Source organism: Cervus canadensis, chromosome 16 (assembly GCF_019320065.1).
Source record: "Cervus canadensis isolate Bull #8, Minnesota chromosome 16, ASM1932006v1, whole genome shotgun sequence".
In the NCBI taxonomy this organism is placed as follows: Eukaryota; Metazoa; Chordata; class Mammalia; order Artiodactyla; family Cervidae; genus Cervus; species Cervus canadensis.
In genome coordinates, this window is record NC_057401.1 from 62,282,828 (window position 1) to 62,306,143 (window position 23,316).

At 41.7% G+C, this 23,316-nt stretch overlaps 1 protein-coding gene across 3 annotated transcripts in view; it reads left to right on the top strand.

Moving 5' to 3' along the window:
* The window catches only part of ADCY2 (adenylate cyclase 2), a 438,654-nt gene that overhangs the window by 314,114 nt on the left and 101,224 nt on the right, over positions 1–23,316 (top strand). For all 3 annotated transcript variants that reach the window (XM_043488503.1, XM_043488504.1, XM_043488505.1), the window contains exons 11-14: positions 2,995–3,038; positions 7,538–7,618; positions 16,569–16,638; positions 19,276–19,373. In XM_043488503.1, coding sequence (XP_043344438.1) covers positions 2,995–3,038; positions 7,538–7,618; positions 16,569–16,638; positions 19,276–19,373 — 293 coding nt within the window. The remainder of the gene's footprint in view (positions 1–2,994; positions 3,039–7,537; positions 7,619–16,568; positions 16,639–19,275; positions 19,374–23,316) is intronic.

Consider the following 23,316-nt stretch of genomic DNA (forward strand, 5'->3'; position numbering starts at 1 on the left):
AAGTAGGACTCAAACAAACAAATGAGATCACTCCAGGTATTGCCGAGGGCCTTGATGAAAAGAAAAAGGAAGGAATGTCTTGGGCAGTGAATGGCATGGCTCCTCTGGGTGGTAGGGGGAGTCTCCAAGAAGGGGAGGGGTCAGTGGGAAGAGTAGGGGGCAAAAGGACAAATTCAGCGGCCCTGAAATGGAAATGAATCAGTATCTTTGAGGGCAGAGAAGAGACTGTGTGACTGTCAGATCATCAACAGTAAGCCTGGGGAGGTCATTAGAGTGAGAGGCTCCAAGTAATCATGTATAATTTATTCTGATTGTAGTGGGAAGTCGTTAGAGGGTCATAAGCAGGGAAGAACATCGTCTAATTAACACGGTGGATGATGGACCAAGAGTGCAGGGCTCCAAGACAGGATGATGCCCTCCTTTGCTGAGATTTTAGCAGTGAGGACAGTGAGAAACAAATTCAGGGTATAATTTGAAAGTGGAACAAGTAAGACTTGGTGATGGAGTCGATATCTGTGGAAAGGAAGTTCAAAGACAAATCCACATGTTTGGGTTGTGCACCTGGAAGAATGATGATCCTATTAACTGAACTGACAAATACTTGGAGCAAAGTCAGAGAATTTGGGGTAGGAAAATCAAGACTTTGCTAGTGGGCATCTTCAAATCAATATGCCTTTTAGACACCACAGTGCATTTAGGAAGATGGCAGTTGGATGTGTGCTCCTGGAGCTCCGGGTAGATGTCCTGGTAGGAGATGTGAATGTGAGAGGCATCAGATTTTAGGTGATATTTGAAGCTGTAGATCCGGATGAGGTCACAAGAAGAGAAGAGATGCAAGAAGCAGGGACCAGAGCCACTGGAGGCCTCCCAGCAACTAGACCTGTTAGAGGAAAAGCATGCTAAGACCTAGGATCTAATTGTCAGGGAAAGTCAGTGCTTCTATCCTTCTTATGAAAAGAATCAGATAATTTTACCTCAACACTAAATTTATCATTAGTGCTAATGGCTAACAACTTTATCTCTGATTGAGATTTGTTATAAACCAAATTGATTGGTTGACTGGCTGGTTGATTGGTTGGTTGGTTGACTGGTTGGTTGGTTGGTTCATTGATTGGTTGGCTGGCTGGTTGTTTGGTTGGCTGGTTGCTTGACTGGCTAGTTGGCTGGTTGATTGGTTGACTGGCTGGTTGACTGGTTGGTTGGTTGGTTGATTCGTTAGTTGGTTGTCTGGTTGACTGGCTGGTTGGTTGACTGGCTAGTTGGTTCATTGGTTGGTTAGCTGGTTGACTGGTGGTTGACTGGCTAGTTGGCTGGTTGGTTGGTTGACTAGTTAGTTGGTTGACTGGCTGGTTGGCTGGCTGGTTGGTTGACTGGCTGGTTGGCTAACTGGCTGGTTGGCTGGTTGGTTGGTTGACTGGTTGGTTGGTTGACTGGCTGACTGGTTGGTTGTTTGGTTGACTGGCTGGTTGGTTGGTAGACTGGCTGGTTGGCTGACTGGCTGGTTGGCTGGTTGGTTGGTTGACTGGTTGATTGGTTTACTGGCTGGTTGGTTGGTTGGCTGGTTGGTTTGTTGGTTTTCAGGAATTAAGAATCATATCTAAATACTAAAGCAGTGTTTTCTGTGCTACTTCATCTGTGTATCTGTAAAAATAAGGCCTTGCTTTCTGGGTGGTGTTATTGATGTTGTTGTGGTTGCTAATTTCTTATCAGTATCCTTTGTCTCAGGACTTAAGAGCAACCCTCTCCCTTACTATCTTAGCAAGGCACCCAAGGGAAGATTTCAACCTGGCTCCAACCTCAACATCATCTGTTGTTATGTGTTATGTGTTAGTGAAGATGCCTCCTTTGAGAGAGCTATAACTGGCTAGGGCTTTGAGCTTTGGAAAATTGTAGAAAGTGTATAAAAAACAGAGGATCTCTGGAACAGACTCTGTTTTCTTGACCAGCAGGCCTTGCCAGCCACTCTGTCACAGGCAGTCTCGGGACTGAGTTCCTTGGCAGTGACAGAAGACATCTGAGGTTCTGGTTAGCACCTGGAGCCCATAGGACTGTGCCCCTTACTTTCAGATAGATCCCTTTGTCATTCTTATTTGTACATTCCAGGATTGAACAGCTGTCATTGCCAAAAGTTATTTCTTTTATCTAATCCCCTATGCAGAACTTCATTGACTCTTGATTTAACATTGATGGAGCTGGTGAATAATGCATTATTTTATTAGTACTTTATATAATAAAATGTGGAGTTTGGTTATTATTTTTAAGCCTTGCCTTTCCCTAGGCTAAATACATTTCCTTATCTAACCTTGGAGCTTAAAGCAACAAAGAAAAGTTTCTCTGGAGCTTCCTTGTTCTAACTTTTATTTTAATTTCTACTACAACGATATACAAGTGAGTCTTGTGGTTTTTTAAGTCTATTATTGAACACTTAGCAATGGGTTCAGTGTCTCCCTCTCACTGGCCTTTCTCAGGAACTGTTTATACCAGCACTCATGTACATTTCTTCTTTTTCATCAGTGATTCTCAGTTTCACATACTTAATCAATGATCTCATTTCTTAACAGTTCGGTTCACTGATAAGGATTGTCTATAGATTTTGTGATTATGTTTGTGTTTTAAAGCATCTTCTAAATTTTTGATTCACGTTAAAACTACAGTTCTACATGATTTAGGTTGTCTACAGTAACTTTAATAACAGTCCTCTGCAGGCATTGTTGTAAATAATATCTGCAAATATCAGGATGGGAATTTTGAAAATCCAGACAACAATCCTGACACTTCCAATATCCAGAGTTCATAGATTACACCAACATTCTAAATATAAACTGAAGTTTTAATCTTGTTTCACACTTATAATTAAGCACTTTTTCACGACATGGGTAGCTGCTTATTACCCAAATGATATTTACCATGGTAAAAGAATAAATATACATCATTATCTGTTCAAAATTCTTAATGTATGTTTTTAGCAACTAATAATCTTTTTTTCTTTAATAGGATGTACCAATGGGTCAGCATAATTTTCAAAATCGCACCTTAAGGTATGGTATACACTCCATTTTCTAATTTCCTAAAGGCTTAACTGTTCTTTATTTATTCCTGAAAGTAATTTTCATCAACTATAATAATTCTGAAGGCTATTTCTTCTAAAAAAAAAAGAGTAGCTGCTTCTGAAAAGCCCTATCAAGTTGCATTCAGCTTCTAAAAATAAGATTATTGATATCTTTTCTTTTTGGAATTAAAAGAGGGAAAACACTGCCTAGTAAACTCTTTAGAACTTCAAATTGTTTTCTTAAAAACCATTCTTCATATTAATCTGAAGTAAAGAACTGAACTTTCTTAAAATGAGTATGTTAAAGTTATATTTTTGAGGTTGAATCCTAGAGATAAAAGCAAGATAAGTCCAGCCTTTCAATAGTGAAAAGAAGTGCAACCCACCCTGCTCAAACAAAGAAAAAATGCTTCCACAAGTGTCCAAGGTCCCATTGTCATCCTCCACAAGGTCTCAGACATTACTCTTTTCCCTTGTCTGTGTTCCTCTAGCTTTGGGGCTCAGAACCTTCCTTTAGTTTGGGAATTAAGTACTTTTTCTTGAAGATGTTAGGATAATTTGGGGACTTCCCTGGTGGCTCAGATGGTAAGGAATCTACCTGCAATGCTGGAGACCCAAGTTCAATCCCTAGGTCGGGAAGATCCCCTGGAGAAGGAAATGACAACCCACTCCAGTATTCTTGCCTGGAGAATCCCCTGGACAAAAGACCCTGGTGGGCTACAGTCCATGGGGTCGCACAGAGTCAGACACGACTAAGCGACTAATGCTAGGATAGTTAATGAATGGCCCCAAACTTAAAACTGTTCTTTCCCCGCTTAAGAGATGAGTTTATTCCTGTAGAAAATGCATTGTATCAAAGTGGAAAATGAACATAAATAATTAGATCATTAGCTGCCAGATCTTTAGTGCACTCTCTCCTGAATCCCTCTGCGTGACTTTATCTTTGTTATCATGAGCTCTGATTTGTATTTTGTGTAAAACTTGAAATTTTAACATTGACCTATCACACTTAGAGCCCTATGTTATATGGAAAATGGAGTTCTTGGGCTTTTGAAGTACTATTTTTTGCTGGCAAATGCCCAATTAAAGAAAGCTTAAGCTACATTAAGAAGTGTTTTGGACCCCGTAACATCTCTTTAGAAGGCCTGGCTGTTCAAGCCAGTAAGAAATTAGCACATCTGCAAACAGCTGTCTGTGGAATTTCACGAACATCTTTCCACTTTGTACAGTCAGTGCCCTACATACGAGTGAGTTCAATTCTGAGAGCACGTTCGTAAGTCTGGTTTTGTTCAAAAGTCCAACAAAGTTAGCCTAGGTACCCAACTAACACAACTGGCTGTATACTACTGTGCTGTGATAAGTTTATAATACTTCTCACACAGATGATACGTACACAAAAAGCAAACACAAAGGATAAGGAAAGCATTTTTACTCTTACCATACAGTGCGTTGAAAAGTGCGGTGGTACAGTACAGCACAGCAACTGGCATTTAGGGGCTGGCACATAATGTGTGCGTCTTTGAAAGTTCACAACGTGAAGGTTCATAAATAAGGGCTTCCTGTACGTGATCCAGCCTCTTATCTCTCTGCTCCTCCCCGCAGTCTCCTTCAAGAGTTGATTTACTGAAATTACAGTGAGAAAGGCTCCTGCGGCAAGGACACCAGGGGCAGTGTCTTTTGGGATGAGCGCTGTCTGAAAGACAGTGGTCGCAAGCTGTCATTTTCATCTGCACCAGGGCTATGGGAAATCTAATTTCATGCCTACAGCGTTGCTCCAGGGTGGACGCTACAGCCATTATCCATTTAGGAAGAAAGAAACGGAGGTGCCAGGGCAGAAGAGGACCAGAGCCGCGTGGCCGGGGGAGGCACGCCCGTGGTTCCTGCCCAGGCTCTCGGACACTGAAGCCTGTGTTCCTAGCTGCTCTCCGGTCCTGCCTGCCCTCCTGGGAGCCTCCTCCGTATCTCCTCCACTTTCCTCTGTGGTGGTTGGTCTTCGGTGGCCCCAAGCCTCACAGGGAGAGCCTGTCTTTCAAGCCAGCCCGGACTTCCCTAGCCCATCCTGGCTTTGTAACACAGCCGAGGTCATAAAACCTCTCTGAGCCCCCAGCCCGGTGGTGAGGGGGCCTCCCAGGGCAGTCAAACATCATCTGAGGTTCAACAGGAACCACACCTCCTTAGGTAGAGTAGCCCAGCCTGTGGGTGGGGCAGGTTGGCGGAGGAGCTTAAGAGAGAGAAAATGGAAAGGGGCCTTGAGGATAGAGCTGGGGTCTGTGAGCCCCCGGGAAGCCAACGGGAGCCCAGAGGCAGGAAGATCAGAAATGCTGAAACGCTGACAGCCTGAGGAGCAAGGCCCTGGTTGGTGAATTAAGAATTCCTTAGAGATAGATGATCAGCCCCAAGCATAGCCTCTCAGCAGAGGTCACAAAGCTACGGAGACCTGGAAGCTGTTTATATGTTAAGAACTGTTGTCCAGAAAATCAGTGAATACAGAGGATGCATAATAACAGGCATTTATTGGCTACTTCATGTGCCATATGTACTGGGTTGAGCACCACGCAGGCATCTGTTGTGTGCTAAGTCGCTTCTGTTGTGTCCAACTCTTTCAGGCTCCTCTGTGTGTGGGATTTGCCAGGCAAGAATACTGGAGTGGGTTGCCATGCCCTCCTCCAGGGGATCTTCCCCACCCAGGGATCAAACCTGCGTCTCTTATGTCTTCTACACTGGCAGGCAGGTTCTTTACCACCTGGCATCACAGTCCATGGAATTCTCCAGGCCAGAATACTGAAGTGGGTAGCCTATCCCTTCTCCAGCGGATCTTCCCGACCCAGGGATCGAACTGAGTTCTCCCACATTGCAGGCAGATTCTTCACCAAGCTGAGCTACCAGGGAAGCCCAAGAATACTGAAGTGGGTAGCCTCTCCCTTCTCCAGCGGATCTTCCCAACCCAGGAATCGAACCAGGTTCTCCTGCCTTGCAAGTGGATTCTTTACCAGCTGAGCTACCAGGGAAGCCTGGCATCATCTAAGCTAATCCTAAAACAGATTCACAAAGACAGTGCCATCGTTAGGCCCCCAGACATATGAGTGAAGGGCTCAATTTTCCTGTGAGCTTCGAAGCACCTACACTGTTCCTTCTTAGACTTGGTGACGCTTTGTGAAAGAGAGATTTCAACTTTTTGACCAAGTTGAAGTCAAGAATCTCAAGTCTAGGCACAGGGCTGATAAAAAGAAAATAGAGGGAGCTCCTTAGTAACAAATGAGAATAAGCCATCCCTGGTGACTGCTAAGATGCCTGGCTTTTTTCTAAAAGAAAGATCAAAATTAATTTGCCTCCCAGTTTAGCTTGGAATTTGGCTTGCTAAAACCTCTGAATTCCATTGGCTTGGTGTTGACAGGTGGATCACTTAACATTGTTCTGTTTTTGGACCAAACCTAACCTTGACCTGTTTAAAGAAGGCAGGACTTGAAGGTGGGAATTCACCAGCAGTATTACCCATCTGTCTCATTAATGATAATTCCACCAGATTTGATTACAGATAAATATGACATTGCACATTTAATACTGTTTTCATCTATATAGAGAGGCGGTTCTAAAATTGGAAGAGTATTATTTTATGCCAGAGTAGAAGGTCTGTTCAGTGAGTAACTTAACCAAATACAACACAGAGAAGCCTTGTGCTCACTCCAATGGGGCTAGGTGACTTGTGGGCACCTGGATTCAGATGCAGGCTGGCTCAAGCCAGTTTTTGAAGGGCCAGATGGGCTTATACTCTGCAGTAGATGTTTCACTTTTAAAAACAGATATGATTTTCATTTTTTATTTTACATCATTCTCATGATAATTATCAGATTAACCTTGGAGAACGCATTCTTGTCTTGGCACAATAAAATGCAAAGTATTTTATATTATGGCCCAAGATTATTCACTTTGAGATCAAGTGAGTAGTCTGCAAGTGTAAGAGGGGTTTTCTGTGAACAGCACTCTCAAAAACTGAGGAACATTTAATTACAGACAAAAAAGCTTTGACACGTCTCAAAGAAGACTACAGTTCTGCAAATTCTTGCAAACTGGCCAAGGAAAACATGAAACAGTAATGATTATTTTGTCCCAGTCCACATTTTTGCAAGGGAATTTCCAAAGCCAGTATGTTCTATCAAAAAATAAAGTTTATAAAGGCAACAATTCAAGGGCTAGTGCATCTCATAGGACAGAAACCTCTTTTATCTCAAACACCAAGTACATGCCTTTCAGTGTTGCTTTTTAATTTCACTCAGTAGTAAAGGAACATTTTACGGTGCTAAAAACTCTAACCAATTCATTCAATCCACAAAGTGACTATATCTTAATAGACAAAAGACTGCATATAGACTATAATTGCCTTTTTTAAAAAATTCAATTAACAGGATCAGACAGAGATTTTGCTATCAGAGGACCACAAGTTTACTGTTTAGTAATACTCTTACCCAAAATATTTCTTCCATCATACAGAACCAAGTCACAAAAGAAAAGATTTGAAGAGGAATTAAATGAAAGGATGATTCAAGCAATTGATGGAATCAATGCACAAAAGTGAGTACTTTTTCATCTTCGATTATCCTTCATCTCTTATTTCAACACTATTATTTGAAAATAATGATATGTTTTCCAAAAGAATTTCACCCAAAACTCTGTCATACTTATCACGACAAAGCCAAGGTTTCTAAGACAGTTCATTCTTTTCACCTCAATCATTCTTAATAATAGCTTTTGTTCATTGTATTTCATCTCAAAAAATGTTTGATTCCTGCCTAATAAATCCTCCCCAAGTAAATTACTGACGAGCAATATGATAGGTTATTAGAGAGAGAAAAATTATAGCTTAATGTGTTCAGTAAGAATATTTTTTAAAGATCAATAGAGATGCCACATGGAAAAATCATAAAGTTGTTATTGTGTGACACTATCCATTCGAAATGCCTTTACCTCCCCGGCCTCCCAAAAGCAGAGTGTGTGGAGGTACCTGTGTTCTAAATTCTGAAAGAGCCCCTTGTGTGTTAGAATCTGAATTCAGGGAGGGAGTGGGAAGAAGACTGAGTCTTTAGAGGGCAAAATTGTTCAGTCTAGGAAGCCAAGAATTGGTGTTGTAGTTTTAAATGGTCCAGGAATGCAGGAGAAAGGATTTAAAGAAGGTGGTGACTTCCATGGCCGGACAGAGTGATTATTACCTTCACTGGCCTTCGAACTCTCCATGGCTAAAGTCATGGAGGGCAGTTTTGCAGCTCAGGAAGCAGCCTGCTACTCATTAGATGCTCCATAAAGTTTTGTTGGGTTAAATTGTGGTGAAAACCTGAGTAGATCCAAATGAAGAGCTTTTATGCAGATGTTTTCATCCTTACGGAAACCAATTGAATTTTTATCATGAAAGTTGACTCCTGAGAAGTGTAAATGATTTTTCACCTAGAATTCTGTCCCCAAAATTAAGGTCCACAGCTTTGAAAAAGGCATGCCTCTTCTAGACTGTGACTTTTAAGTGTTCATGGCAAATTATTTACAGGACTTAAGAAAGAATCACATGAGTGCGTGCATGTGTGCATGGGATGTGTGTATGTGTGTTTGTGTACATACACAATAAAGTACAGTTAGTCTCCCACCTTCGTAAGTCCACTTTTGTTTAAGTCCGTCTAAGTTAGCCCAGGTGTTCAACTAACACAGTCAGCTATATAGTACTGTACTGTGATAGGTTTGTAATACTTTTCACACAAATAATACATTAAAAACAAACACAAAAATAAAGAAAGCATTGACTGTTACAGTACAGAACCTTGGAAAGTACAGCAGTGCACTGTAACAACTGGCAGACAGGGGCGGCATCAGGTGAACAGGCAAGAAGATTTACTGACTGCAGGATGGAGAGGAGGTGGGAGATGGGAGAGCTGACGGGTCGTCAGCAATAGGAGATGCAGGGCCGGCCGCAACGTCACTCACGCCTGACACGACTGGACAAGCGAAGGCACGTTTGCATCTTTAAAAGTTCACAGCTTGAAGGTTCGTATATAGGGTACTTCCTGTATCTTGGTCAGGCTAGAGTTAAAATTCAGATATGCCAGCCTCCTGAGTGCACCCTTGCCTAGCCCCTTTCGTATGCTCCAAACGGATAAAGCCTTCCACCTGACGTAGAGCGTGCAGGGCGTGCCAACAATGCCTGGACAGGTGCTTTGCTTTGGCTGGTGCCAGGATCAAAGTGGAAAAACAGCCTAACTCCACCCTGATTGAACCCCAGTACCCCACAACTGAGGAACGGTGACTTCCTGGAATGTACTGGAAGCTAAAACTGATCTCACACAATGTAGATTCATTTAACCGGAGGAAATAGCAGTTACTCCTCTGCAGCCCACTGGAATAAAACACAGCAGAAGAAGGAAGAAATCTTGTTCCCTGACAAAGTTTAGCCAGTTACAATGATAATAATAGTAATCAAAAGCGAATGTATAAAATCAGCCTCAGCGTGTCTTCATGCAACATGCCTACCTTGTTAAACTGCTTTTGTGCCCACCTTTTAGAACCTTCCTACTAAAGGAATCGTTAGAAAGTACGTCATTGGCTTTGCTTTATTTTTGTCAAGGTTGTTCGTGAATTGTCTGTCTCTACTGGGCCATTTTGTATTCAAATACGTGTTTAGTTACCACATTTGTGGCCCAGTGCAATTCTGTTCTAAAGCCTTGGTTAACATTGGTGTAATGGCTAATGCTGTAATTTTCCCAACATGTTTCAGAAATCAAATGGGCAGAAAAGTCACGCCATACTGGAAGATCAAAAGGGAAATTTTGTAACTGGAAGCTGTTATGCACCTATTTTTTAATTAGCATCACTCCCATTCTGTTTGCCCCTACTCATTAATCTCCCTTGCTCCCTTGTTCTTCCATAAGATGTTCTTCCATCTTACTTGATTCTCCCTTGAGGGTTCAGTAGGGACTCCAGGCTTGATGTACCATTCAGTTGTTCTCTGCTATTGACATAAAATAGTGATTTGTATGCAGATTTCAATGTGTTCATTCCTTGACTCATTTAGCAAGCATTTGTTAAAGGGGGAGCATTGTCCTCACTTGCTTGGCATCAGACATCCCAAGACCCAAATCACAGTGTTACCCGTCAAAGCCCCAAGTGAGGGGAAGAGAGATCTCTGCCCTAATGCCCTACAGTTGTGACAGGTAGAGAGGAGCAGGACACCCCCAGAGGCTGAGTCTCGAGTCTTCTGGAGGAGGTGGCTCCTGGGCTAAATCTTGGAGGAAACTTAGAGAGAGAAAATGGGAAAGCTTCGAGGTGTGACTGCAGGATGCACCTGGGTCAGAGTGCAGTTTTAAACACCGTCAGGACCCAGGGCGCCCCGCGGGAATCTCTCAGGGTAAAGAGGCTTGAATGGGAAGCTGGGTGCTCTGAGAAGTCAGCCTGAAACCCTGAGGTTGGTTCTGAGCAGCGACTGTGTGATCACCTCCACTCCGCTGGTGTGTGGAGGGTTTGTTAGATCCTAAAAGTGAATTATGCAGAGCCAAACCAGATATGGCCAGGCCCCATCAGGACAGAGCTCAGAGAAGAGGCTTTTGATTTAGTCTGGGTAGGTGATATTGACTGAGAAAAAATACGCATAACTTGAGAGTGTTAAGTTTTCTTCGAGCAAAATGAGAACTATAGGGGATTCCTAGGTGGTGCTAGTGGTAAAGAATCCACCCACCAATGTAGGAGACATAAGAGACACAGGTTTGATCCCTGGGTCAGGAAGATCCTCTGGAGGAGGAAATGGCTACCCACTCCAGTATTCTTGCTGAAAGAATCCCATGGACAGAGGAGCCTGGTGGGCTACAGTCCATGGGGTCGCAGAGTCGGACATGACTAAGCACTTAGCATGCATGGCCTAGGAGACAGCCTCTTAGTAGCGCTAAGGAACTGCTTCAAAGAAGACAGGCAGGAGGTCAGTATATGTGTGACTTTGGTGAAAGGGGAATACATGCAATCCAACACACGATTTGGCAAAATGTTCTATTAGTCATGAAGAGCAGATGTCCCCATTAGCAATTCTAGTGCTTTTCTAGACGTGAGAAGATGCAAGAAATTGAGAAGATTGAAAAGATTTTCTAATCTTCTCCTGAGAATATGTATCTGAAGGCCTGCTTTGGCAGTTTTCTCAGAGCACAGAGGGCCTCATTCCTGATCTCTGCCCTGAACCTCTTTGAGGGTGTGTTGAAGGTCAGCAACTGCAGTGACCAGTGACCTAATCCTTGTAGCAACAGGTGGCAAGTGACAATTTTTTGTTGGCAGCAAGGTCAGAGGGAAGAAAGCACGCACAGTAGGTCTGCAGCATAGGGTCATACCGGAAGCTTCTCTGGGAGGTGCACAGTAGGGAGACGAAGCCCTGTGTGGGGGCCACCAGGCCAGCCCCCCACAACAGCATTTGTCTCTTGGAGTAGTGTGCACTCCTGTAAGATTCATCGTAATAAACGGGTGTGCTGTACAGTTAATATTCAGATGGAATATTAGGTTCCATATCAGGTTCTTCCAAATTGGTTTAAAAAAAAACAGTAAGGAAGAGATTATGTGAAAAGTTTAAAGGGGAAAAACAGGGGCCTCTCTGGTACACGAAAGAAGCTGGTGAGTTAATGAAGGACGCAGGAGTCAAGTTGAATTGTGTCTGAATGGAGGAGTGGAGTCCATGCCCGGGTGGATGACTGGCAGACCCCAGGGTTAAGGAAGGATCAGGCATCCACAGTGAGAGAACACTTGTCCAGAACCACTTATTTCAGCTGTGGGTTCATGGACCCACCTTCCCAAATGCCACAGGTTCACCCAGGGCCTTAATGCACAGCTGAGGCCACTGAGGCCTTCAGAATCAACAATGTGAACATAGATAGGTGTGATCCTCGGCTGGTGCTGCTGGACAAAATGCCGCGGGCTGGGAGTTAAACAATAAAAATTTATTTTCTCCCCACTCGGAGGCTGGAAGTGTGAGCTCAGGATGCCAGCATGGTTGGTTTCTGGTGAGAACTCTCCTCGACCTGCACAGGGCAGCCCCCTTACTGTGTGTCCCTGTGGCCTTTCCTCAGGACTGCGCAGAGAAGGAGAGAGAGTGAGCTCTCTGGCCTTATAAGGACACTCATCCTCTCGGGCCCGGGCCCCACCCATAGGACTTCAGTCAGCTCTAATCACTTCCTTAGAAGCCCCATCTCCAGGTACACACACCCTGGGTTAGGCCTTCAACATATGAAGCGGGGGATACAGACATTCAGTCCATCACAGGAGGAAAGAGGTCTTCCCTCTCTAGCATCGGCTTTGCTAATGTGCGTGTGTGCTCAGGCGTGTCCGACTCTTTGTGACCACATGGTCTGTGGCCCGTCAGGCTCCTCTGTCTGTGGGATTCTCCAGGCAAGAACAGTGGACTGCGTTGCCATTTTCTCCTGAAGGGGATCTTCCTGACCCAGGGATCCAACCCTCGGCTCTGTTTCATGCGGGTCCTGCATTGGAAGGCAGATTCTTGACCACTGAGCCAGCTGGGAAGCTGTTCCAAACTAATGCCACATGTGGATGTGGGTGTACTTTGCCCCTGAGCTCAAGTCAAGATCTTCTTTAGAATTTCCTTTCTTGACCTCAGCCTAGCACAAAAACAAGTTAGCATAAATTAATTGAAATTCATTTATTGTGTAGCCCAGGAGTGAATTGACTTCATGCCAGAGACCAGCTGGGTCAGGAACAGTGTCAGGAGACTGAAAACCACACGTTCTCCATTCTGTTGTCTCCCGGTAGTTCCAATTCCCCAAAATATTTGACCTTCTCAGCACACACAACTCTTTCCTACTCCAAATATCCAGATACATTTATAAATTTCTGAATTTCCTAGAAAAATCAGTAACCAGAACAGAGGCCACCTCAGAGAACCCACAGAGGCATGAGGCTCATGAGAAAGGATTTACCCTCCTTAATGATGAGGACAAAAAAGAAAGAATGTGTCCATCAGTTATGGCTTCATGGAGGAAGCCTTTGGCCAAACCCGACCTGCTGGAGAAAAGAAAGGGACAGGCGATAGTTGTGGGTCCCGTATTCTCACCCTAAACTTCTTTGCTGCAGGGGATTCAGTCTTAGGACTAATTGGCACAAGACAATTTTGCCATAAAAGATAAGTAAAAGGAAACCAAAAAAAAAAAAGATAAATAAAAGGAAATAATAGAGGAACACTGAAATGGACATTGTGAAACATTCATTAACATAATTTTTAAAGATTGGACTGTGATAAATAAAAATGCAAAAAAATGCTTAGATGCTCTTAAAATGTGTACAGATATTGGGTTGGCCAAAAAGTTCGTTTGATTTTTCTGTAAGATGTTATGGAAAAACCAGATGAACTTTTTGGCCAACCCAATGCATGGTTATAGTATTTGGGTGTATCTTAGAGAAAGGGATGATGCTTTCTTTCTCAAGGTAGATCACTAAGGACTCAAGATCTAATGTGATACGTACATTCTTTATGATGTAAAAAGAATCTGTTCTAAGTGTCTTCAGAGTCCACTGGGAGCAGAGCAGAGGGATGCTGTTATTTCTCATCAATATGTGTAATATGTATCACTGGTGAGACGTACCCAGACTCTACTGAAATGTCCCATCACACGGCCAGTGCTTATATTTCCCCAAATCATCTATACCAAGTCCTGTGCCAAATACCACAGTTCTGTCTACATCATGTTCACTATCAAACAGCAAAAACAGTGTTCACCACTTTCAGAAATTTATACTCATCAGCAGTCACACAGCCATTCATTTTGGGGGTGGGGAGGATAGGAGCTTGAGTCTTCTTTGCCTCCGACTTCAGTTGCATGATAAGTTTGGCAGAGACAGCACAGAAAACAAGCTGTTGTATCTAAAGAAGTCAAAGAACCAACAATTAATGCTCCTGGAGACTGTTGCGAATTACTAGCCTGCCTTTTATGTATTTGCCTTAGTTTGGTAAACTTCTGGTTTTGATGGATGGGAGACATGACTGCTCACTAAAGGATCTGTTAGGATTGATATGTTATCATCTTCTAGTGGAATGAATCCAAAGCTGTGAATCAGCCATTTTATCTATTGTAGCAAAATGGCCTCATGGCTAATTAGTTGTGCAGTGACACAACTAATGTGCAGCCAGGATTCCAGTGGGCAAATTCCTAGAATCAACAATTGGAATTCAGTCATTTCCCCAAGCTTCCATCCAGGGATCAAGTCTTATGAACTTACGGTAGGTGCTCGGAACAAAAGGAAAGCCAGATCTTATCTTGAGTACGTCCTGTCCACCTGCAAGACAAACAGGTGACCAAAATGTAGAAATATGGGGGCCCCACTAATGAGGAGCTGGTTCTATCTCCACCTTATAAATTTCATTCATATTTTATGTCCAAGCTTATATTATCCAAGAGCATTTTTTAAAATGGATTTTTCATTCTCAGTAAAGAAAAAAAAACTTTTTAATAAGTTCTTGGCATACATTATTCATAGTTTGATACCCATAATGAATACAGAGTTCTAAAAATGAGGACAGTTAAAATCTATCTTAAATTTTATTTTCTGCTCCTTCTGATAGTAACCAACCTTTGATTCCTCCAACTAGCCCCATAAAAGAGAGCAATAACAGATCTCTGCCACTGCTGCAGTCATAAGAAATACTAAAAAGAAAAAAGTTTATTTCCCTGATATGTAAAGCTTATAACCTTGAATCCAAAAGTATTTTTAGAGTTCTCATTTTTAATGGCAGTCATTCTGGAATAGATGACTGACTTCTGGGCCTCGGCTGAAACTTCACTGCTATGGTTTAGTCTCCTGGGAAACTCAAGTTCATGGTGATGCATGAGCTGTGAGCATCTTTGGAACTGTCCAGAGGGCCTGGGCATGTGGATATCCAGGGAGCCCTGGAGATGCTTCTCCTCAAATGGGCTGATCTGGGTTAGCTTGCTTGTTAACTGTCCTGTGAAACCTCAGTGTACATTGAAACCTGACTCTGAAATCAGGACATGGCTGTCCCTGTCATTACAGAATAATGCATGACAGTCACTTGGTCTTTCTTCCTGGATCCTCAAAGACCTTCCCCATTTATCTTTATCTTCTAAATATGTTTCAGACAATCAAAATCCATAGAGACATAACTATGTAGGAATTCATGGGAATTGGTCATTGTTTGCACAGGTATAAAATTTTATATACAAAAAATATAATTTTATCTCCAGAAGAACACATATATACATATATATATACATATATACACACACTCTCTATCTCCCTTCATACAGATATATAGGTATAGATGTAGATATAGCTATATTGTTATATGTACTTGTAGACATATACATAAATATGCAGCTATTTATATATATATACATATATATATATATATACTACATGCACAGATGCATGTCATTCAGGTAATTATTTTATAATTATAAAAGTTTGTATTCTAAAGGAAAATCAGAAAATATAGGTAGAAGTCAAAATTCCCAGTGTTATAACTTAAACTATATGGTCATTTATTTTGTTAGTGTTTATTTCTAGGTATTTTTCGTGATGCATTGATTTCAATTTTTCTTATATTTCTGTACTCATGACTGTAACAATGTGTATCTCTCTGTTTCACTTAGCTCTATTTCATAAAGTATGTGTTTATTTTATTTGCAAAATATGTGACTACACCAGGCATTATATGCTCAGCTCGCTGGATCATACACCAGGGTGGCTGTTTAACCAGGGAGGGATTATACTTGATGTTCTGGTGAAGGGTTTTGTCTTTAAGATCTTTCTCTACCTCAACTGCTTTCTCAAAACAGACTTCTCATAGTAAGTCAATGTGTCAGAATGCTTACTTGCATGTAGCTTTTATTTTTGAACATCTGAGATGTATATATGTATTATGTATGTGTGTGTTTATGTTGGCATCAATATACTATGTTAGTGATCTGACCTGACTGCTTCTTCTGTTAGTATTTTTACCCATTTTTGAAAACGATTCAAGCACAATTTTTTTTTACCTTTCAGAAATGAAAAATATGACAATGAAAGTATTTTTAGTAAGCATGAAAGGAGTAAAGTCTTCTTGCCCAGACCTGGAAGCCACTCTAAATGTTTCTGATGCTCTGTGATGAATTGCTTTCTATAAACTGAGAAAAATAGTGCTTCTCTATGAACCAAACCCTTTTAGGAGATGAAACTAACCACATGATTTCAGTAAAACATTAGCAAATAAACTCATTGATGTACTTGAGTCCTTTTAATGACTTATCTCCCTAATTATTTAAGTTGGATAACTTGATTTTCAATTTGGTATGACAGCTGGTTTGCAATATAAAATTTTCAAAGGAAGGCAGTGTGTGAATAAGAATATTACATTTGCAGATCTTGTTAACAAACCTAGATTCCATATTCCAGTTATTTGGCAATATGAAAAAAGAAGAATGCAAGTCATTTTTTTAAAAAAGTTCCAGGTGTTTGGTTGGAGGTTTGGTTTTAATGATATGTCTGTCCTTTTTATTTCCAGGCAATGGCTCAAGTCCGAAGACATTCAGAGAATCTCATTGCTTTTCTACAATAAAATATTAGAAAAAGAAGTAAGCTATTTTTTTTCTTCAAAATCAATCATTTTTCCAAAATATTAGCTTTTAAAAACTCCATCATGAAATTATATTCATGTTTTTTAATGTGACATTTAAACTGCCTGTAACCATATCAGATTTCTTTCTAGCTTTTCCTGTGGTTCTTCTGTGCGAGTTTTGTTTTACCACATTTCTGGTTATCAGGTTTCTGTCTTTGGCTCGTCACCTCTCTCAACATTCCTGTTAGTTAATGATATCTGTGAGATGTGGGGTGAAGGGAAGGGAAGGAGTTAATATCTTGCTCTCTTGGGACTTCCCTGGCAGTCCAGTAATTAAGACTCCATGCTTCCAGTGTCGGGGGTGTGGGTTTGGTCCCTGGTGGGGGAACTAACATCCCACATGCCATGCAGTGTGACCAAAAAAACAATATCTTGCTTTCTCAGTGGGACATTTTCTTAGACATAAATGTTTTAAAAGAAAGCAAAACCCCTTCTGACAATACTAATTATTTTAACTTTTTACAAGAATATGAGAAGAATGAACCCCTGGTTGGGAGAGTTAGAAATACCAAACTTTTAACGTTTGGTGCATTTAAATACTTTCACATTATGACTCCTAAAGTAGAGCTGTTTCAGGCACAAACATACAAGCAGACATAATTTGTACAAGTCAAGCTTAAACCAGGATTTGCTAAAATGAATTATTGTTGCAGAAAGGACAACTGTTGTAGGTTCATCTGCCTTTTGTTTCATGTTGATCTAGAAAAAGAGCAAGATAGAGGTCATTTGTACCATTTTGCTTTGTAATTACAGTGTTAGTTTGAACAAAAGCTACTATAATAATGGCAACAGTCACAGCCCAGATATTAAAACTTCATTGAGAAAATCTAGTTCATTGTTTTATGGATATTGAAAGGATATAGAAAATATCAAAATTCCTAATTCCTTCCAAAGCTCATCAAGGTTGGATTTTACAGTGATGCCAAAGCAATCTTTCGTACTAGTTAGTGGTCAAGAAGATCAATTTTCTGCTTCTAAGTCAGGAACTTTGACTACAGACGGTTTAGCAAATTGATGTTTGATACAATTTATTATTGTTATCGAAGAATTTAGAGACTAATGACTACTTATTATTTAAACATTAAATTAGTTCCTTCCTGATAGAAGTCCTTTTCCTTTATTAATACCACAAGGAAATTCCAACTCATGTCTCTACACAGGCCAAGAGAAAGAAGATAAGGGCATAATTGAATACATAAAATATAATCACGTTTCAGCAATTATGTTAGTTTCTTCATCAGCGTTGTAACTTACCCTGACTCTGAAGTCACAAAAGCAACCCAAGGAATATTCTAGTAAACAGAAAGTGATGTTTATTGAAACATGCAGCGTGTGCTGACATTCTCACAGGCTGCCTTTGAGACTGACTTTAGACAGTGTTGAGATTCAAGCTCACTTCTTGGCCTCCTGTCCCCGGCCTTCTCTGCAGGCCAGCAGGAGGGTTAAAAGGCTGCAAGACAAAGAAGAGAAGCCAGACAACCCAGAGATCCATTATCTGCACCAAAACCCCAGAGGCTAAACCCCCAAAATACATACCTAACTTCCGATAACTTGGGAAACAGTCTGTGCAGACACCCTAATGCAGCCTGCCAGCAGCATTGTTTCAGGGGGTTTCGGTAGGCTTGCCACAAAAACCTTATTTCCTTAAATTTTATCATAGAACCCCTTTGGGAGGAGCAGTAAGTTTGGAAGCCTGGGTCCGGGAGCCAGTCCCCCTGGGTGGAGATGCTGCTGTGCTTGTGTGTCTTTCTGAGAATGTTCATGGGTCATCCTGGTTCGAAGGTTTTTTCATCCAAAACCAGGCACCGTAATAGTTCCTGCTCAGTCCACTCAAAGCACTGCACGTGCCCGGCGGACCATCACATAGTGAAGGGGACATGTGACGGATCATTGTCGTCATGAGTGCAAGGCTGGCTGGCTTTTCCTGCATAACTCGCCAGGGCAGCCTCAGGCGGGTAGCTGCACTGGTCAGCTTATGATCCTGGATGTTGAGGAAAGCCATGTGGACCAGCCGATTCCGCAGCATGAGGAGAAAGAATCCAACAGCACGGCCCAGACGGGCCAACAAATGTTCACAGAGAGTGGAGCTTGCTGGTCTGGTCTTGTAACTTCACTCACCACCTCTCAATAATATAATAAAAGAGTAAAATGGATAAATAAAACGAGCAAACTGCATTTCCTCCATACTCTTCAAAGTCAAGTACCCCTCTATGAAAAGCCACTTGCTTTCCCCAAGTAGCAGTAGAACTCAGACCCTCCGGGGAACCAGGCTGCCTGCTCGCTCCTGGAACCTTAAGATTGCGCTCTCGTGTCTCTGGCCAGGCGCTCTGTCTCCTTGCTGGAGGGGTCCAGTTACCTCTAAATGGGCTTCTGAACGGGTCGACTGGTAAAAACCGTGGTCCGGAGTCCCTCTCACAGCTCGTCTGGAGGGAGGAAGTGCACATTGTCAGGGATGAACAGCTGTTGTCCTTAGCTCGTTTTCTGCCACCACCTGCAAGCGTGATGCTTGAACCGGGCACAGTTAGGCTGCTGGGGGCTTGTTTCAGCCCTTCTCTCAGAGGGCCGTCATTCCTGATTTCTTTTCTCCCCTCAGTACCGAGCCACCGCGCTGCCGGCCTTCAAGTATTACGTGACTTGTGCTTGCCTCATCTTCTTCTGCATCTTTATCGTGCAGGTTCTGGTCTTACCCAAGTAAGTACATGCGGTTCACCATTGGGATGTTCACTGGGCGTGCCTTTCCCCCGGACTCAGCTATACTAAAGTTATACTATATAGAGGATAACTAGACTCAGTTACACTATATACAAGAGCATGCACATTTCCCAACAGAGCACTTATGTAACAAGGGTGGGGGAAAGGGTAGGGGGAAAGGTGGGGGGCAGGATGGGAGACAGTGTGGGGCTGGGGAGGTTAATTCAGGATCTGTGAGGCTGAGGGCCCCTGTGTCTTAGTTATAGTAATTTTGACTTTTCAAAGTGGCCCTGTAGATCCACCTTACAGGGATTTTTTTTTAAATAAATAGAATCATTTCACTTTATTTCCATATTATTCTGATACCCATGTCTAAGAAATGTAACCCAATACCTTTACCCAGAAAGAGCAGAATCACTAGATATTGTTTCTAATAAACAAACGTTATTGTGTACTGAAGACAGAGCCTGCCCTGGGCTCAGTTTGGCCAGCGTCCATTCTGATTCCATGTTCTGCTCCCTGAAGCCCATCAGCTCCGCCATCTCTGACTGTTATGAGTCACCGTCCAGCAGTCTCCCAGGAGATCCCTGGGTACAGGTGGGAGAACTGAGTGACCAGAGCTCCCACTTCACCGCCTCCTGGTAAAAATCCAATCACTCTAGGATTCTTCCATAGACTTTGCTCTTGAATCTTGTGAAAGTGTTAATCGCTCAGTGGTGTCCAACTCTTTGTGACCTCATGGAATTTAGCCCGCCAGATTCCTCTGTCCATGGGATTCTCCAGGCAAGAATGCTGGAGTGGGTAGCCATTCCCTTCTCCAGGGGATCTTACCCACCCAGGGATGGAACCCAGATCTCCTGCACTGCAGGCAGATTCTTTACCATCTGAGCTACAAGGAAATCTTAATGAGTGCAGTAATACAGTGCTTCGTAATAGGTCAACTGACCTGTTCTTTCTCATCATGAAATCTAAAGGAAAGGAAAACTCTATCTGTCTTTAATAACTGGGGATTAGAAATAAATTTAAGAAAAAATTCTTTCCTATCATCATTGCCTCTTTTGTAAAGGCTACAGTTATCATTTTCGGTCCACTTGGAGTGAGTTGACTGATTGCGTTTCACTTCAGCGGTGCAGCCAGCATTTGTGGGCAACTTGAATTGCTGCAGCAGGGTGACAGTTTGTCTCACAAACATGCTGAGCAAACTAGAAAGAAATGGTCTTCCTTTCCCTCCATACCCCATGGGATGCTTTTCCGGGCACAGAGCCAATACAAGGCAAAACATCACTTCAGTGTGTACAATCCCAAAGCTACCTGCCCCCTTTTAGAAGTGGTGAACCTGGTCATCCCCTTCCCCCGATCAATGAGCGTTGAATGAATTTGTTCAGTGAATTCTTCCTTTAGACTTACACAATCGTCAGCGGAATCTGCCAAGGTCAACCTGTCAGTTTTCCACTGGAAATAAAAGATGCTAACAAAGTAAGCTCTGCACAGACAAGGCTTATTGAGCAGCAGGACGGCAGGGCATGCAAACAGGGATGCGGCTGAAACAAGTTTATCGCCAAGGGGACAGGCCCTTATTTCTAAAGCAGAGGGATTCATTTGCTGCATCTTCCTATTGGATGAGTGTTTTTATATCTTCTACATCACAATTAAGACAACGTTTATCCCTGATTGCTGGGAGGGGAGAAAGTGACTAAGGCGTTACAAAAGACGATGCCAAAACAAAGACGAAAAGACTTCCGGGAACCAGGGAAAACATTTCGTGGAATTACCCCTAAAAAAAAGAAAAAAACAAGTTGGTGTCTTTTCTGTCTTTGCTTTTATTTATTTAAGTTTTTGTCTCTTTTCTGTTGCATTGTTTTATGAGAACCCATCAAAGTTCGTTCCCTTGAGCATCATTACAAATTACTGGGTTTCTCTTGAGCAACAAGTTGGATTGTGAGCATGAAAATTGTGAAATAGGTACGGGTTACAGTTCCCTTTTTGTGTTGGCAGTTAGAAAGCTCAGAGTGAGGTCTTTGGATACCGCTCACAGGGAAACTTTACACCTACACTTTCAATACTGGCCTCCTAGTATATTATGTCTTTTTCCTTCATTTGTCTTTCATGTTAATATCCTAATTTTTCTTTTTTTTTCTTTTTAAAAATCCTTGCTGTGAAATACTACAAAGATACAGAAAAATACAGAACATAATATAATAGAAATGCATTTGCACACAATCCGTATATCAGAAATGTTGAGCCTGCATCATATTGACTATACGTATGTTTCTGTGCTCCTGGGGACTGTATTCATTGGGTTTGCTTCCTGCAAACAGTATCTGTTGTTACTGTGTTTTTGTTTTTTTAATGTATTCATTCAGTCTGATGTCTTTTGTATATTAATGTGAGTTTATTCCATTTGTATTTGATTCTTTTATTGATGCCTGTGGACTCACTCCTACTCTCTTATTTTATGTTTTGTTTACTCTGCTTTTCTTTGGTTTCCTCCACTCCCCACATCCCCCATCTTCTTAACCACTAAAGGATTGATCAAGTTTGCTCTATTCTTATTTTTCCTTTACTGGTTGGGAAATACATATATATATATGGAGAGAGAGAGGAGCAAGAAGGGGGATCCTACGTATTTTTCTTTCTATAATTGCCATTGAAATTTTAACACTTCGTAATTTAATAAATTATAAAGTTGATCATTATGTCTCTTCCATGTAATTATTTCTTAGAATTTTAGTTCCAGATGGTAACTGTAGTCAATATTTATTTAGACTTCCCTGCCTTCTTTATCATTTTATTTGTTCATCAGTGCTTTGTAAAAATTATTTCTTCCTTCAAGTTTGTTTTCCTTCTTGTTGATGTGTAACATTTATTAGTTCTTTTATTTAATATCTGTGAGTAGTGGCAGCTCCTATTTTTGTCTCTATTAAAATGTCTTTATCTGCTTTATTTTAATTTCCTCTTGAACAATAGTGTGAGTATAAAATTCTTATTTTCCCTTAGTATTTTGATATTATTGCATTGAATTTCAGCTTCTATTGTTGCTAAGGAATGTCTTCTGTCAACCCCATTGCATTCTTTTATAGGTAATGGGTCTTTCCTCTTTGTATGCTTTTCAGGTTTGTTTTTTGGAGGATGGGGAGGGAGGCTTGGTTTTCACTATATTGTTTCTAGATATGCATGGGTTCTTAATGCCCTAAGTGACCAGATGTGATCTTTTTTTTCCACCTGAGGATTCATGTCTTTGCTTAGTTCTTACCAATCCTCAGCCTGTATTACTTCGCATATGGCTTCTCCTCCTTTGTTTGTTCTTTCCTCCTGAAACTTTTTAATTGTTTGTTGCACTGTTCATTCTGTGCTCCCGGTGCTGCAATTTTCCCTCAAAGTTCCCACCTCTTTACTTCTTTGTGATGCATTCTGGTGAATATTTCATCCACAATGAGTTTATAATCTCAGTGATCATGTTTTCATATTTAAGAAGTCTACTTTTTTTTCATTTATTTTTATTAGTTGGAGGCTAATTACTTTACAATACTGTAGTAGGTTTTGTCATACATTGACATGAATTAGCCATAGATTTACATGTGTTCCCCATCCCCATCCCCCCTCCCACCTCCCTGTCTACCCGATCCCTCTGGGTCTTCCCAGTAAGAGGTCTACTTTTTATCTGTTGTTTTTCAGTCACTAAGTTGTGTCTGACTCTTTGTGATCCCCATGGACTGCAGCACTCCAGGCTCCCCTGTTCTTCACTGTCTCCCAGAGTTTATTCAGACTCATGTCCATTGAGTCAGTGATGCTGTCCAACCATCTCATCCTCTGTCACCCCATTTTCCTCCTGCCCTTCCTGATATCTCAAATGGTAAAGAGTCTGCCTGCAATGCAGGAGACCTGGGTTTAATCCCTGGGTCAGAAAGATCCCATCCCTGCCCCATCCCTGGAGCAGGGAATG